General features: G+C 30.1%; 1 protein-coding gene across 1 annotated transcript; it reads left to right on the top strand.

Annotated features, from left to right (window-relative positions):
- The first annotated feature begins 585 nt into the window (after positions 1-585).
- Positions 586-5,106, top strand: LOC136091199 (uncharacterized). Its single transcript, XM_065818230.1, has 4 exons — positions 586-1,010; positions 1,308-4,128; positions 4,287-4,539; positions 4,749-5,106. Exons 1-2 carry the CDS (start codon positions 861-863, stop codon positions 3,429-3,431), a joined length of 2,274 nt encoding a protein of 757 aa, XP_065674302.1. The 5' UTR covers positions 586-860; the 3' UTR covers positions 3,432-4,128; positions 4,287-4,539; positions 4,749-5,106.
- Positions 5,107-18,422: the final 13,316 nt, after the last annotated feature.

An 18,422-nucleotide genomic window follows, 5' to 3' on the forward strand; every position in this document is an offset into this window, starting at 1 on the left:
GACGTAACCCAAAAGCTCTCTCCAAAAAATATAAAAAAGTTGCGTGACACTGTGCGGTTGGCTAATTATCATAGTTCAAAAGTACAAAATCAATCAGTTTTGTCAACTTTTAATCGGAGTTAATTCTAGCGGCGAAGTGTTGCACACAACTTTTCTTTTAGGATTTGAAATTATCAAAGGTATTGAGTCTAAAAATGCAAAGAAAGTTATGTGATACCTAAGGCCTATTAATATATTAAGGCTTGAAATTGGAAAAAAATGTTTTAGTATACTTACAAAATGAACCATTACGGCAGAGGCGCTTAGTTTTGTAAAAATGTAAAGATATCCAACTGTCAATACAAAAAGGTCCTAACATAATAATAAAAAAAATTCGTGTGATCTTTAGATATTAAGTTAAAAATAAAGGTACAAATTGTTAAAAATGATTAAGTACGAAGAGATATTTTTTTGGACACACAGATGAGGTTTTCGCTCACAATAAAATTTCTATCATCCAAAATTAGCATTTAGCATTACACAAAACATTGCACGTAATGTTAAGAAAAAATTTAAGCGTTTCTGACTATGATATAGAAATCATAACAATTGAAATAAATAATAATAAAAAACAACACATGATCAGAAGTGAATTATTTAAATTTACGTCATAACCAAATAACTTGTGGTGATCGAATGGAAGAAGAATCGCTGATATCACGATTGTGGAGAAACAAGTTAGTGGGCGGTTGTTTACTTTACCATAAAAATGTCTTAACTTTATTTTAACGATCTTTAAAATTTGCATAAATAGAGTAGATATTTTATCATTGCTATTGAGAAATAGGTACTGCATAAATTGAACTTGTTTTTAGTTGAGTATGAAACAAAACAAATATTTTTATGAAAACTGTTGTTGCTTTTCAAAAGGAAATTGTGGATCATTCAAAAAACATAAAATTATAAACAAAATGTTCTACATTCATCAGCTGGGAGATGTTGATGTTAAGAAACACCTCATCAACTTAAAGGTAATTATGTATTTTAAATTTACGCAGACTGTAATATAATTTTTATAATTACATACTTTATAACTTCTCTGCAATAAGATTTTGAGACAAAGTTCTTTAAACAAAAAAAAATAGCTCTTTTAATTAATTCCTCACTCTTTTAATAAATAATCACTAAATTAATCACACTCTTGCAATATTGTATTTTAATAATAACAACAATGTATTTCAAACTTGTAAACATTTTTCGTGAAGAGTAAGATTATAAACAATGCTTTAAATGACACACTTAATAATTGTTTAAAAAATTGTTTTTAGGTCATGCGATTAAACGATAATAATATTTGGGAAGAAAATGGACTTATTGCAAATAGATATAAAAGAAATCTTGAAAAGGATGAACAAATATGTGCTTTTCACCGGTACACGTTTGGTATTGCATGGAGTCCTCCAAAAACATGCTTTCATCCTCACCATCTAAATATAAAAGGAAAAAAATCTCCCGCTTTAAGGGCGTCACCAATACATGTCGTCATATCAATGTCAAAGCGATACAATGAAGTATTTTTAGTTGGTGCAATGCTGTGTTTTACCCATTTAAAGCAAGAAACTGCTTTATCTAGAGTCAACGAAAACACCAATTTATGTACAGAAACACAAATACAACAAGAACAAACATATATGACACCTGCTACTCCAGATGAAGAATTTGATCCCGGTGAAAATAATGTTTCACAGGAGATTTTGGACGAATCTCTAAGAAGCCGTGAGAGTGTAACTGAGGTTCTTAATGCAAGTCCAATAAAATTTAGATTAAAAAGGAAGTTCGAATATCTGGAAGATACTACTAAAGATAAGTTAAAACGCAAGTATGTTCGCCTAGAAAACTTATTAAAGAAAAAATTTGCGGAAGCTGTTGCTCGTGGACAAGAGGAAATACTTATAGATTTTCTTAACAGTAAAAATGTTGATGAAATAAATAGCCCTCTCCCAATTGAAATTATTCGTGCTCAGAAAGTATATAAGCAAAGTGATTCCATGGGAAAGTTAGTTATCCTCTCATTATTAGACCATACCAAGTATACCAAAAAGTTTATAATGAACACATTTGAGTGTACCAAACATCGTATAGAAACAACAAGAAAATGGCATGCATCTCATAAAGGGTTGGCATTTCCAGAGAAGAAAGTATTCGTCCGATCTAGTCTTGATCAAACAAAGTGTGAACATTTCTTAGACTTTATATTTACAAGCGGTATTTTGCATGATGTTGCTTATGGAATAACCAAATTAAAATACGACAGCGGTGAAGAACAAAAGATAGTGCATGCAATACTGACGACAAAATATAGCCACGCTATCATGTTCTATCGAAAAAGTTGTAGTGAAAACAATTATATACCATTATCTGATTCAAGTTTGTGGAAAGTATTGCATGCAATAAAACCTTCAAGTCGAAAAAGCTTAGCTGGATTAGATGATGTTACTGCTTCAGGCATAAATGGTTTTCAAACATTACAAAAATTGGCACAAAGATTTAGTTCTAAATCTCTCGAAGCTGCCCTTGAAAAAGGAAAAAGGTATTTGAAAACAAGTTATCAAACCAATTGTAGTGTCAATGACTCAAACATTTCTTCTCATAGCTCAAAACATGCCTTATCAGATCCATCTGAAAAGAATCCTCAATCCAACACAGAGATATCAGAAGCGGTATGTGCCGATTGCTATGATTTGTGCAAAGCTATCGAGATGATCAAAGAACTAACAATTCAAAATTCTGACGATGCTGATTCTATTTACGATTTGGAAATTGCTGTAAAGGATGTATTCAACTACATAAAACACCTGATGAGAGATTCTCAACAGAAAAAGGCAAAAATTGAAGCTTTTAAGCAATTAAACGATGAAACTGCTTTCTGGCTTAAAGATTTTTGTCAAAAAATTCTTCCGGTTCGATACAGAGAGGGCCAAAGAGAGTATTTTGGCAAGAAAGGAATGAGTTTACATGTGGATATATTCTTCATAAAAATAGCAGGAAAGTTATTCAAACGTGTTTACTTTACTTCAATGTATAGGTGTGATCAGGGAATAGGTGATGTTGTTTCGTTAGCCACTGCAGTTTTAGACCAATTCAGAATTGATCAACCGCATATCAAGAAAATGTTTACCAAATCTGATAATGCCGGCTGCTATCAGGGAAATCTTTCAGCTGAAGCAATCTACAATGTATGCAAAGAGAGAGATATAAAGTTGCTGAGATATGATTATAATGAACCCTGTTGTGGAAAAGATCAATGTGACAGGGAGAGTGCAGTTGTAAAGACAATTTTTAGGAATTACGTTGACTCTGGTAATAATCTTTTGACTGCTGAAGATATACACAAGGTTATGAAGATATATACACAAGGCATTATAGTTTTGGCGCTAAAGATGCAAAAGTAGCAGTTGCTCAAATTAGCAATGATAAAACTGTAGTTACTGGACCAAAGATTAAGAACATTAGCAACTATCACTCGTTTGAGTTTGGTGAGAAAAGTATGAAGATGTGGCGTCATTTCAATATCGGTGAGGGAATTGAACAAGAGTATGGAAATCTTAAAATTCAACCCTCGATTAAGTTGTTGTTGCCATATAGCAAAACAGATAATTCAATTAATCGTAACAAGTCACTTAAGGAAAAACAGAAAAGAAGTGACAGGCAATTATTCATTAAGATTTTGCACTGAAATGAATTGTACTTTATCATTTGAAAGCGATGCTGAGTTAGAAGAACACATGCTATCCGGTCTTCATACAGTTCCGAAATCATTAACATCATTGGATAAAGTTCGCAACTCGTTTGTTCATAAGATGAAAATTACTTCACAACTAAATATGCCAATTTCTTCATCCTCTAACATTGCTTCTGAAAAGACAAACCACATTGCATGAACATTTTTCTATTGCAAGGTTGGGCATTACCAGTTCGAAGTTCTTTTAGATTTTCAAATCAGCAGAAAGAACTGTTGTATAAATACTTTATTCGTGGAGAAGAATCAGATAATAAAATGAGCCCTGAGCAGGTTCACATGCAGCTGAGGAGAGAACTTCCGCCTGATCAATATGTAACTAGCCAACAGAAAAGATCTTTATTTTCAAGGTAGGCATTGTTGCTATCAAAACTTTTGCAAATTAGATTATGTTTCTGACTGTTAAATAGTTCTTTTACAAATATGAAATTAAAATTTAGGTGAAAGTTATAATTTTGTGTGTTTGTTTACATATGTTTAAAAATATGTACAATTGATATTGTTATAGATTTAGTAACCTGAAAAGAAAAGGTAAGCTGGTAGAACCGACAACAGAAAATAATGAAAATAGTCAGGTTAACGATAACAAAGAAGTTTATGGCGAAAATGATGACTTTAATCTGGCAGGAGACAATGAAGATGATAATAAATATGAGGAAGACATCGCCAATCTTGCAAAAGAAATTTGTCTTGTATGGAAAGTGAATGATTGGGTTGCTGTTGCATATGAAAAACGATGGAATATTGGATATATTGTGGAGGTAATATTATTCAAAGTATATATTAGTTTCAAGTTTTTATTTTGTTTTACAAAACAGTGCTCTAAAATAAAAGGAATATAAATAAAATGTAAAAATAATTTCAGAATGACATTAAATAAGACTTTACAAGTTTTATTGAATGTAAGCAAAATTAAACAAATCATAAACTCTTTATTATATTATTTTAAATGTTGCGCTAATACTTTTAGGTATCTATAACTGGGATCAGAGTTAATTGTATGATTAACGGGCAAGAGAAGAATACTTTTCGCTGGCCAGTTACTACCGAGGAGATAAATAACCAAACTGATTTAATTATCTGTTTAGTAAATGCTCCTTTTCTAATCAGTGGTTGTGGCGATTATTCATTATCCGAAGAAGACTATAATACAGTCATATCATTATTCTTAGAGAAACTTACTGCAGCAGAGTAGAAATTATGTGTGATGTGGTGGATAATGTGTGTAAATGACTCTATTAATAAATGAAAAACTAATTTTTAAATGGAAAAACATTTAAATGTTTGATTTATGTTTTATTTAATTAGCAATATAGTTATCTTGATGTTAGATTTTTGTTCAGTTTTTAATTCATGTTATATCATGCGTGTGACAAAATCACACGAATTTTTTTTATTATTATGTTAGGACCTTTTTGTATTGACAGTTGGATATCTTTACATTTTTACAAAACTAAGCGCCTCTGCCGTAATGGTTCATTTTGTAAGTATACTAAAACATTTTTTTCCAATTTCAAGCCTTAATATATTAATAGGCCTTAGGTATCACATAACTTTCTTTGCATTTTTAGACTCAATACCTTTGATAATTTCAAATCCTAAAAGAAAAGTTGTGTGCAACACTTCGCCGCTAGAATTAACTCCGATTAAAAGTTGACAAAACTGATTGATTTTGTACTTTTGAACTATGATAATTAGCCAACCGCACAGTGTCACGCAACTTTTTTATATTTTTTGGAGAGAGCTTTTGGGTTACGTCTGATATTAACTACAAAAGCTATGTGCAACTTTTTGCCTTGCCAAAAAAATGGGTTCAAAGGTGGCAAAAACTAAATTTCTAAAAATTTTTAAAAAAATCTCAAAAATTTAAGCCCAGATTCCGAGTGAACGAAACATTTTTGAAAATTTTTTTTTTCCCCAACAGGTTTTTTCTATATTCTGATCAATATATAAAAAATTCAAGCAATTTGGAGGAGGTCACTTCCACAGTTTAAGGAATTTGCCTGATTCTTAGAAAAAACGGCTCTTAAGTAAATCTTAAATTCAATGACTCTGTAAGTTAAAAAACTAAATTAAATAATTACTGACATGAATCATTAACTTTGATTGCAATAATTTTTTTAATTTTTTAGTTCTGTCTTTTTCTTTCCTCTCTGTTTTTTTTTTTTTTGAAAAAAAATTACAACCTAAAACGGAAAGTTGATACTTAAAACTTTATAAAGACAGTGTTAGCTAAAAATAAAATATAACTATTACATTTAACCTAAAATTAGGATTTGTTATTATGTTACGATATTAGTTTCAAATATTTTTTTATCAAGTAATGATCTTATTATGATCTCGTGGTAATGGCAAAAACACAACTCAAATTACCTAACTGCCTACGTCTGTTACGCAGTGTTAAATGATTACTGTTTATTTAAAAATATTCCCTGAACCTTTATTCTTTGTCTTAGGCTAGCAGTTAATAATTATAAATCTAAACAATTAATTGATTACAATTTATTAGTTTTACAGTTTTACTATAAACTCTTCATTTAATATAGCAGATACTATTTTACATTTAGCTTTATGTTCCTTTTACTTAGTATTCTACACAACTTCTTTTATAACACCCAAATCTTCATACAACTCGTAATACTACAGTTCTTCTTAATAATTTTTCTTTTATATCTTCTCTAACTTCTTACTTTTTAACCTAGAACTTTATTTCACCTTCCTCTTCTTTATTTAAATCATATCAGATTGGTCAGACGCAAATAGGTTTATTGTTCTTAGTCGAATTCAAATGTTAGACGCTTCACGCGTCAATACTTTGTTTAACTATTAATTGTTATTTTACGCATGACCAGTTATTACCTTCGTAATATTACTTACTTAAACTACAAACAATATCTGATTGTCGCCATTCACTAGGAACACATCTGTGCACATAATAGCAGCACGTACTTTTTGTGATATACTGTTGCAGCCCTTCGACTCGTCCTGTAATTTTAATGGTATATTCTGAAAAATGGGTATAATCTGCCGTTTCTGTGCGCAGCCATGCAAAATGAAAATTGTTGGACACAACAGTTTTCTACGTACCGGGCGAAATTTGTTGTAATTCTCCGTACCGTGATATTTTTGTTTTAATTGCTGAAAAAACATTCTTCAGCTGGTACCGTTATTTTTGTGGACAGTCATATAATGGTATAGTTATGGAATGAGGTTGGTAGGCGTATACGTAGGCAGTAAATGTTCTTAAAGATTCATTCAATAAGTGCATATTATGCGTACAAGAAGTGATTGTTGGTAGTTGATAAATCCCTATCGGTCGAACTTTTATACAATCAAAACCTTTGCCAATATATATACCTGTCGTAACCTTAGGTAGGAGGAACACACTTTATATAAGAGTTATAAAGAGAATCATTATCTTCCATACATCGACAAATGATCTGTGTGATAAGCGATCTTTTGGTTGTATTTTATCTTTTCGTTTCGCTGTTTGAACCATTGTTATTGCTGGAACTTGCAAATTTTTATTTTTTTCTTCGGCTTCGGGGGTTGCGGGCATTTTTTGATGGCGGGTATCCTTGCCACTTGACTAATTATTAGATCTTTCCTTTCCAAAAGAGCTGTCTTCTTTATTTGTTTCTGTGTCTTTAAATTTTACTTGTTTATGACTATTGTATTCTAGAGTAAATTCTTTTATTGTTTCAATTGCTTTGTTGAATGCATCCGTGTCTAAAATTATCTCTTACTTTGCTTTTCTTCGAAGCTGAAATATTGTTTAAGCTGGGACACATTAACTGGAGATTTTTTTGTAAATGCGATGCTTTTTAGTGAGTCTGTACCGAGCAGTAAAGTCCTTAGAGATGCAAAGCTAAAAATAGTTTAGCAGATTAAGATAAAAGTACAAAAGGACAGATGTCCAGTTGAAGACAAAGAGTCTTAAAGTAGAAAAATACTGAAACTTGATTTAAGTAAAATGTAGTAAAAATAAACAAGAACAATAAATAATAGCCGAGGAAAGTTAAAGTCATTAACTGTGTGGAGCGTAAATTTGATGTATAAACAGTATCAGTGATGGAGCAAAATTATTCGTTTTATAAGTAGTTACCGTGTGGTCTGAATTATTATGGTAATAAACACACATTTTAGACTTATTTGTTTCATAGAAGTCTAAAGTATGGTACGGATTCGCGCCTTCAGAAACAATATGAACGCAAGAAGACCTCTAGTTTTCATTCGAGACTAGTGTCCCATAAGAAGTTCCAATCTGGGTTTACACCAGAGTATCTTTTTCCTAAGGTATACCGATGTGTTATCCCAAGGGGACTATTCTCAGAGTATCCTAACAGGACAATTGCAGACTTCTGCATTGACACTGAGACCAGAGGATACTTGTTGAGGTAAAGTACAACTTGCATACATTTGTAGGTATTTTTTTGTCATGAGTGTTCGTATGTGAAGTGGTTTGTCGCAGTGTAAAGAGGGTCAGAATTGTGAACAGTTTAAAGTTCTTATAGTTGTGTATGTAATGTTAATAGTAGATAGGTTTGCATGCTGTAGTAGCATGTCTTAATAGTATGAGTTATTAGTTTAAAATTGGTTACAAAACATTGAAACTTGTATAACATAAGCTAGACGTAAACGCTAGTAGTCCTATAACATGTATCTTTAAAGTAACAGACTATTACAACTAGATAATCCTGAAAATCAAAATAGAATTACTCAACTAAAGCAACAATAACTTGTATATTTATTTTGCGACTAATAATCTGTAAATCTTTTTTTAAATGGAATTTCGTAATCTTACAGTTAAATGTATGTGGAACAAAATTGCGTTTTGTATTTCGTATAAGTGAAAGATTAGGTGTGCATATGTCACAAGACTATAATGTTACGAGAAGTATCTGAAGTGGAGTAGAGTTATTTGTTTTATGAAACAATAAGCAATTAAACAAACTGTATCTATAGTGTACCCTGCTTTGTGTTGAATTATATTCATAGTAACCTGTGTCTTAAGTATTTTTATTTTTTATTTTTAGTAGTTTTATCTTTAGTATGAGGTATTTGTACCAAAACAATATTATTCGTTAGAAGCTGGTTATTAAAATTGAGTAATGCAATATCTAGTCATAATGTGAAATTTGTGTTTTTAAAAAACTCTTTTTTAGGAATTTCCTAATTCTTTAACAGCGTGAAAACAATATTTTAACACTAACATGTATTTATTTTTAATAATTAAGTGTTACTACTTTCTTTTATAAAGTGATGTGTATAAGTGTATGTAATAGAGCTTGAGTGGAACTATTCTTATTTTAAGTAGTTTTCAGATAGGAATAATAAAAAGGGGGATTGTCAGTAATTGTATTGGTTGGCTAAACTGTTAGTGTTTGGTCTGACTAATTAAGAGAAGTAATATTTGGAGTAAAATGATTCGTTTTATGATTAGTTTGAAAGTGGCTTGCGTTATAGATATAACTATACGCAGTAAAGAGAATAATATTATGCATAACTTTTGTAGTATTGGATATTAGTTATACTGGTTGAAAAGTGTCTGGGCAAAAAAACTCGTAGAATATTGAGCAGACTGATATATATATATATATATATATATATATATATATATATATATATATATATATATATATATATATATATATATATATGCACTGGCGAGCAAAAAAAAGTGAACAGCGACTGCTTACGCATAAAATGAATGAGCTCTGGACAGAAACTCATACAAACTTGTTTATTTTTGTTCGTACTATCAAAGAATTTACGTTTATCTTTCAAAGAAAACATGAATAAACTTCTAAACATTAGATATGAATACAGTGAACGTTGTCAGCAAAATCTGTAGTTGATATTAGAGCGTGGGTAAAATAGGACGTATTATCGCTATATTATTATTATAAAAAATAATAAAGAAAAAAATGTCTCCAAATAAAAGGTAATTTTTTTTAATTTTTATTTTGGTTCTTATTTATGCCTCTAACTTATTTAAAATAAAAAATCCCTTTTAATTTTGATGTTATTGGATTCTTATGAAAAAAAAATTATTCATTTAGAATACATAGTTTATCATTAAATAAATATTTTCTTCATATATTACTCTAAAAATATTATCATTTTTCTTTCACAGAGGACCTCATTTAACAATGGAACAAAAAGGAATCATTGTTGGAATGAGTGCGTCCGGTAAATCGATACGCCAAATTAATCAAATTATGAAAGCTCAATGTGTAAACATTAGTGTTGGTGGAGTTCACAAGATACTTTCACATCAGAAAAACAATAAAACAACAGCTAGAAAAAAAGGTTCTGTCAGACCAAGAAAAATGACGGAAAGAGATTGTCACAAGTTAAAATTGAATGTTTTAAAAAGTCAAAAAACCACTATGACGCATATCGCAGAAACTTTTACGTGTTCTGATGATAAAAAGGATAGCCGATGGACAATTTCGAGGCGTCTTAAAGATCAGGGGTTCAAAATACACCCACGTAAAAAAGTACCTCTTCTTACAGCACGCCGTAAAAAGACAAGGTTAGCTTGGGTAAAATATAATATAAACACAGACTGGACAAAAATAGTACGGTCAGATTAATCACGATTTTGTTTGCATTCAGATCGTCCACAGATGTGCATTAGACGTAAGAACGAACAATTAAATCCAGATTGTATTCACCAAACGGTAAAGGGTAATCTTGGAATTATGATTTGGGATTGTTTTTCTGCCAAAGGTGTGGGCAGATTGTATAGAGTTGAAGATGGATTACGAATAAATTCCAAAGAATACATTAGTATTCTACAAAAACCTTTGCTGCCCACACTAGAAGAATTAGAAGAGGATGAAATTAAATTTCAACATGACAATGCTCCTTGCCATACGTCTAAACAAGTTAAAAAATGGCTCAAGGATAACAATATCTTCCTTTTTGAAAATTGGCCTGCCCAAAGGCCAGACCTTAATCCCATTGAAAATTTGTGGAACTATATGGATAAAGAGGTCCATAAAAATAATATTTCATCTTTGGATGATCTTTGGGCAGCCATAAAACAAGTTTGGGTTACAATACCTGACCGTTTGATAGCAAATTTAATTGAGTCGATGCCGCGTTGATTAAATGAAGTGATGAAAAATGATGGTGGCCACTCAAAATATTAAATTTTTTTTCAAAATGAGTCGTATATATGTGTATGTATATGTATTTAACATAAGCGATATGTTATATTTTATGTATTATATTTATAATTGATTAATAATACATAATTTACTGAAAAATTGTACTGTTCGCCAGTGAATATATATAAATAAATAAATAAATAAATATATATATATATATATATATATATATATATATATATATATATATATATATATATATATATTTATTTGTATATATATATATATGTATATATTTTGTTGTTTTGATTATGTAATAATAATCAATTTTTTTTATTTGAAAGTGATCTATATAAAATGAAATAAACACAAAATAGATCAATAAATAAATAAAAAAGTAAGATGAAAAAAAACAACTTTTTTACGGTACTTAAAGTTTCATTCCGTTTGCGGCACTCATCAGCCATATATTTAAATCAAGAAAAATCGGTTCATAAAATACAATTAAAAAACCGTTACAAAATTCAAAAAAAACAATGGAACGAGTTCTGACGTCAAATAATAATAATAATAACACTAATTATAATGATAATACTAATAATAAAAATAACAATAATATGGAAAAACATCTTTTTTAATCGCCAGTGTTATATTGAGAAAGAAGGAATCTGCTTCTATGTCTACACTTAGAAACAATTTCACTTCTTTTATTTAATAAATTAGTATTTTTATTATATAGAAATTTATATTTTTCGGTGAGACATAATTTGCAAGATTTGAATGTTGGATTATATGCTTTACATCGCCTGAGAATTTTTCACTAAACTATTGGGACTAAACTAGCTTCTTTTAACTTCCATACATGTTTTGAGAGCTCAGTATCATTTTTGTATTTAGAGATGTTAAATGATTTAACGTGATTAGCCTACCTTAATTTAAAAGGAGTCACTTATCCCAATGTAGGATTTTTCATTAAAAGATGAATCAAGTTTATCAGTTGTAACAGTTGCTTGATATACAATGTTGCTTGTTAAACAATTATTGAACAACGGCCAGAGATTTTTATTATAGCAGTTACAGACCAGTTGATTAGGGTTTGTATTGTTGCATAAATGCATTTGTTGAGCGAATTTATAATAGATTTTACACTTGGCATAAAACTGTGTTCCTGTTAAAGATTTTATGCAGTTTGTCATTATTAGGAAAATGTTTTCAATAAATTTCAAAAAACATTTTCCCATATTGGTGCTAACGTTTTTACTAAATGGAGGGTTAAACCAAAAGACGTTGCTGGCTCTGTTCCGTTTTGGAGTTGATACTTGATCAATATTAAAACGCAAAGACTTTCTTGCATGAAAAATTAGTGATATGTTCTCTTTATTTACTGTTAGGTGTTGCTTGGCAAAATTGATAGAGTTTTTATGAAGTGTTTTACTAATAGAAGGGTAGAAGTCAATAATATCAAAAACTAAAAATTTATAAAGGTGTTTATCTTTTATGGCCTTAAACCAATCGATAACATTTCGAGTGTTTTTCCATTGATTTAATTGTAATATATTTCTTAGGTCTGTATTAGTTTTAGAAAGAATACCAATTCTACCAACCTCGTTTTTAGCAGGATTCAATAAACGGACAGTCGGATTGTTTTCAAAATTGTCATTATGGTCTTTTAAAGCGATAAAACAATTGGAAGATGTGTTAATGTCAATTTTATTGAAAGCTTCATGGTTTTTCAAAAGACGTTTACCTTCTAAGTTTCCTTTATTTATTATGTTTGAGTTAGATAATTTGTAACTTGAAGTGATGGCATTTCTTAACAAGATGTTTTTCCATATTATTATTATTTTTATTGTTATTATAGTCATTATTGTTAGCATTATTATTATTTTTACTATTATTAATATTTGAGGTCGGAACATATTCCATTGTTTTTTTTTAAATTTTGTAACGGTTTTTTAATTACATCTTTTAGGCGGATTTTCTTTGATTTAAATATATGGCTGACAAGTGCCGCAAACGGCTTGAAATTTTAGGTACCATAAAAAAGTTGTTTTTTTTTCATCTTACCTTTTTAATTTTATATATATATGCATATATATATATATATATATATATATATATATATATATATATATATATATATATATATATATGCATATATATATTTATACATATATAATATATATATATATATATATATATGTGTGTGTGTATATATGTGTGTATATATATATACATATATATATACATATATATATATATATATATATATATATATATATATATATATATATATATATATATATATATATATATATATGTATATATATATATATATTTCAGTGTCATATCTTGTTGTACGTGAATATATCTATATATATATATATATATATATATATATATATATATATATATATATATATATATGTGTGTGTGTGTGTATATATATATGTTATATATATTCGTGAATATATATATATATTATATATATTCACGTACAACAAGATATGACATTGAAATATGCATGTATATATATATATTTTTTTTTGAATATAAAGCATAAAAAACAGCTGCGTACAAACTAAATTTATTCTTTGCAATATTTCGATCTACTTTTGCACAGATCGTCATCAGACGTAAAACATAATACAAAAAAACCGTTACAAATATTACTTAAAAACGTCAAAGAAGACATTAAAAAGAAGCCATAAATGTTTACATAAAAACGTAAATATAAAACTACCAAATATTATTTGACTCCTTATTTTAGATATTTTTTTCAAACATAGGTCTCCAACTGTATGTTAAAATTTTGATGCCATTGTCACCGTTGAAAAGTATTGGAGCATGTTTTATTTCTTGGTATGTTGAGGCGTAATTAATTTCAAGTGATTCTCTAACTTTACGTTCATCGTACTCTGATTTTATTGTTAGAGTTTTCAGAGTTGACCAATCAAACATGCCATTACATTTTCGACCATGTTCGGTTGCACCAGATGCAACCCATTAACCTTTTAAATAGCTTTTTTGATTTTCAATACATCTCGTTAAAATCTTCTTTTTTGTTTCACCAATAAATATACTGCCACAAGAGCATGAGAGTTTATAGACACCGGGATTGCGATTTGGAATTAACTTGGACTTGTTGTTGCATAAGATGTTTTTTAACGAAGGTGGTGTAGTAAATATTATTCTGAAGTTGTAAGGTGTAAATTCTATTCTTAGTTTTAGACCTAATCTTGGGAGCCATGAAAGTTTAACTGTATATTTAAATGTTTCTGTTTTATTATAATTTATTTTAGAAAGGTTGACTCTTCTCTGAATATAGTTCTTAGTAGTTGTTTCAAACTTTAATCTATCGTGTCCATTTTCTGCAAACATGTCAAAATAATACGAAGAATAAATTTAGTTTGCACGATGCTGTTTTTTATGCTTTATATTCAAAAATAAATTGATATATATATACATATATATATATATATATATATATATATATATATATATATATATATATATATATATATATATATATATATATATATATATATATATATATATATATATATATATATATATATATATATATATATATATATATATAACATCGGACAAAACGAGTGCAACCAAATAATGCAAACTTAGTTTCTTTATATAAAAATGCTGCAATTTTTCAGTTTAGAGAAATGACTATGTAACCGTTTAGAGACAAAGTTCAACAAGTTTTATTCATCACAAAGTTCATTATTTTTACACAAAAATTAATAAATTAATCAAAATTATTAAAAAAACTGATTTTCTTTTGGACAAAACAAGTGCAACTCGACAAATGTTGACCAAGCTGTATTTCGCTATCAATATTTCTTGGCGTATCCTTTGTTGTCGATCACAGCCTTGCATCTTCGAAGCATAGATTCGATCAAGTGATCAATGAAACAATGTGAAATCGCTGCCCAGGCCTTTTGGAATTAATCAAACAGATAATCCTTATTACGAACACCATCACGATTAATTCAGCGGTTGACGATCTCCCCTGGTTCTCGATAGAGTTGAGATTCGGAGATTGAGGCAACCAATCCTACACCGATAGTTGGTTATCTTGAATCCACTGCGTGACTACTTTTGCAGCGTGTTTCGGATCGTTGTCTTGCTAAAAACCATTTTATTGGCATACTCCATTCAGCATGAGGTAACATAACATCTTTCAGGAATATTTCATACATGAAACGGTCCATTATTCCATCGTTTCGATGTATTGGACCAAGACCGTTAGCAGAAATACAACCCCAGACCATTAAATTGTCTTCACCATGCTTCACTGTCTTATGGCAGTAACGTAAATCGAGGCGTTTTCCGGCCGGTTGACATACACGGTAAATGCCATCGCTCCCAATGATGTTGAACTTCGATTCATCACTGAACAGGACAGTTCGCCATTTCTGCACATTCCAGTCAATATGAGATGTAGCAAACAGGAGTCTTTTCATCTGATTTTTTAGTGAAATAAGCGGTTTCTTTGCAGGGCATCGAAAAAACAATCCGGCTTCAACAACACGTCGTCTGATTGTTTGGTCCGATACAGGCAGCTCTAATTGCTTTTGTATATCGACTGATGATATCCAGGGATCCTTCTTGACGGATCTGACGATCATAGAATCATCTCTAGAAGTGGTGGAACGCGGTCTTTCACCTTTGTTATCAACTGCCATCTTCCCCGTGGAACGATATTTGGATCACAGTCTTGATGCAGTCCATTTTTTCACGCGATATTTATCACAAATACTTTTTTGTGACATTCCACTTACGTAATCGCCGATAATTTTCTTCTTAGTTCCGATCCAAGACTGTCGGGAGCCATTTTTGCACTTAAAGTCATAAAAATAATAAAAATAAACAATCACGCCTCTCAAGGGTTACCGTGTTACATTTACCTTATGATGATACAATAACGTTATGTGGAACACAACGTCTTGGTTTGATGTGGACTGCATTTAATGTAATGAAACACTTGTTGTATTTCACTTCTTGTACCGATGTTCTTTGATAAAACACTTGTATATATATGTATATACATATAAATATATATATATATATATATATATATATATATATATATATATATATATATATATATATATATATATATATATATATACATATATATATATATATATATATACATATAAATATATATATATATATATATATATATATATATATATATATATATATATATGATATATATATATATATATATATATATATATATATATATATATATATATATATATATACAGTATTGGACAAAATATTTCCATCCAACATCGAACAATGCTATTCAGTTTTCCTAACTATACATGTCTTAAAAACGAAACGAACTATACTACCACAGCAAACAGTTCAGGAGTCTGGAGTCGCAACATGCTATAACATGAGCAAACAGCTGACATGTGACAGCACACAGGCAGAATTTCGTTCACAAGTACCATTTTCCAGCGGTCAAAACAAGTGCAACTTTTTTGGTTTGTATCATTTTCCTAAGTCTGGCCCGTGTCAACGTCACGTTAGTTTTTTAATAATTAAAGGAAGTATCCAGAAGTTTCCAGAAGTTTCCAGATGCATGCAGAAGCTTCCAAAAAATTCCAGTAGAAGCATCTGGAAGCATCCAGTAGCATCAAGAAATATCCTGAAACATTCAAAAGCATCCAGACGCATCCAGAAGCTTCCAGAAGCATCGAAAAGAAGCATCTAGAATCTTCCAGAACAGGTTCACACAGTTTCATTTTAATATATATGAGACATGTAAATCGACATAAAATTCAGTCAGTGTATAGAAGTCAATCAGTCAGTATTATCATGACAGTTTATCGAAGTGTGTTTTATCAAAGTGTTTTATCGAAGAACATCGGTACAAGAAGTGAAATACAACAAGTGTTTCATTGCATTAAATGCAATCCACATCAAACCAAGACGTTGCGTTCCACATAACGTTATTGTATCATCATAAGGTAAATGTAACACGGTAAGCCCTGAGAGGCGTGATTGTTTATTTTTATTATTTTTATGACTTTAAGTGCAAAAATGGCTCCCGACAGTCTTGGAACCGAACTAAGAAAGAAAATTATTGGCGATTACGTAAGTGGAATGTCACAAAAAAGCATTTGTTATAAATATCGCGTGATAAAATGGACCGCATCAAGACTATGATCCAAATATCGTTCTACGGGGAAGTTGGCAGCAGATAACAAAGGTGAAAGACCGCCTTCCACCACTTCTAGAGAGGATTCTATGATCGTCAGATCCGTCAAGAAGGATCCCTGGATATCATCAGTCAAGATACAAAAGCAATTAGAGCTGCCTGTAACGGACTGAACAATCAGACGACGTGCTGTTGAAGCCGGATTGTTTTTTCGATGCCCTGCAAAGAAACCCCTGATTTCACTAAAAAATCAGATGAAAAGACTCCTGTTTGCTACATCTCATATTGACTGGAATGTGCAGAAATGGCGAACTGTCCTGTTCAGTGATGAATCGAAGTTCAACATCACTGGGAGCGATGGCATTTACTTTTTACGTCAACCGGCCGGAAAACGCCTCAATTTACGTTACTGCCATAAGACCGTGAAGCATGGTGAAGACAATATTATGGTCTGGGGTTGTATTTCTGCTAACAGTCTAGGTCCAATACATCGAAACGATGGAATAATGGACCATTTCATGTATGAAATAATCCTGAAAGATGTTATGTTACCTCATGCTGAATGGAGTATGCCAATAAAATGGGTTTTTCAGCAAGACAACGGTCCGAAACACGCTGCAAAAGTAGTCACGCAGTGGATTTAAGATAACCAACTATCGGTGATGGATTGGTTGCCTCAATCTCCGAATCTCAACTCTATCGAGAACCAGGGGAGATCGTCAACCGCTGAATTAATCGTGATAGTGTTCGTAATAAGGATTAACTGTTTGAACAAATCCAAAAGGCCTGGGCAGCTATTTCACATTGTTTCATTGATCACTTGATCGAATCTATGCTTCGAAGATGCAAGGCTGTGATCGACAACAAAGGATACGCCACGAAATATTGATAGCGAAATACAGCTTGGTCATCAATTTGTCGAGTTGCACTTGTTTTGTCCAGAAGAAAATCAATTTTTTTTAATACTTTTGATGAATTTATTAATTTTCGTGTACAAATAATGAACTTTGTGATGAATAAAATTTGAAGAACTTTGTCTCTAAACAGTTGCATAGTTATTTATCTTTAAAAAATATTTATATGTAAAACATAAAGTAGAAAATATATATCTATATGTAAACATAAAGTAGAAAATACAAGCAACATAACTATAGGTGGATCTATATATATATATATATATATATATATATATATATATATATATATATATATATATATATATATATATATATATATATATATATATATATATATATATAAATATATATATGTATATATATATATATATGTATATATGTATATATATGTATATATATATATATATATATAT

This window comes from Hydra vulgaris, chromosome 14 (genome assembly GCF_038396675.1).
Source record: "Hydra vulgaris chromosome 14, alternate assembly HydraT2T_AEP".
In the NCBI taxonomy this organism is placed as follows: Eukaryota; Metazoa; Cnidaria; class Hydrozoa; order Anthoathecata; family Hydridae; genus Hydra; species Hydra vulgaris.

Excerpts from the sequence above, each read along its gene's own strand:
- LOC136091199 (XM_065818230.1), top strand. The coding sequence starts at position 861 with ATGAAACAAAACAAATATTTTTATGAAAACTGTTGTTGCTTTTCAAAA. Across the intron at positions 1,011-1,307 it reads AACACCTCATCAACTTAAAG|GTCATGCGATTAAACGATAA; the intron begins GTAATTATGTAT and ends AATTGTTTTTAG.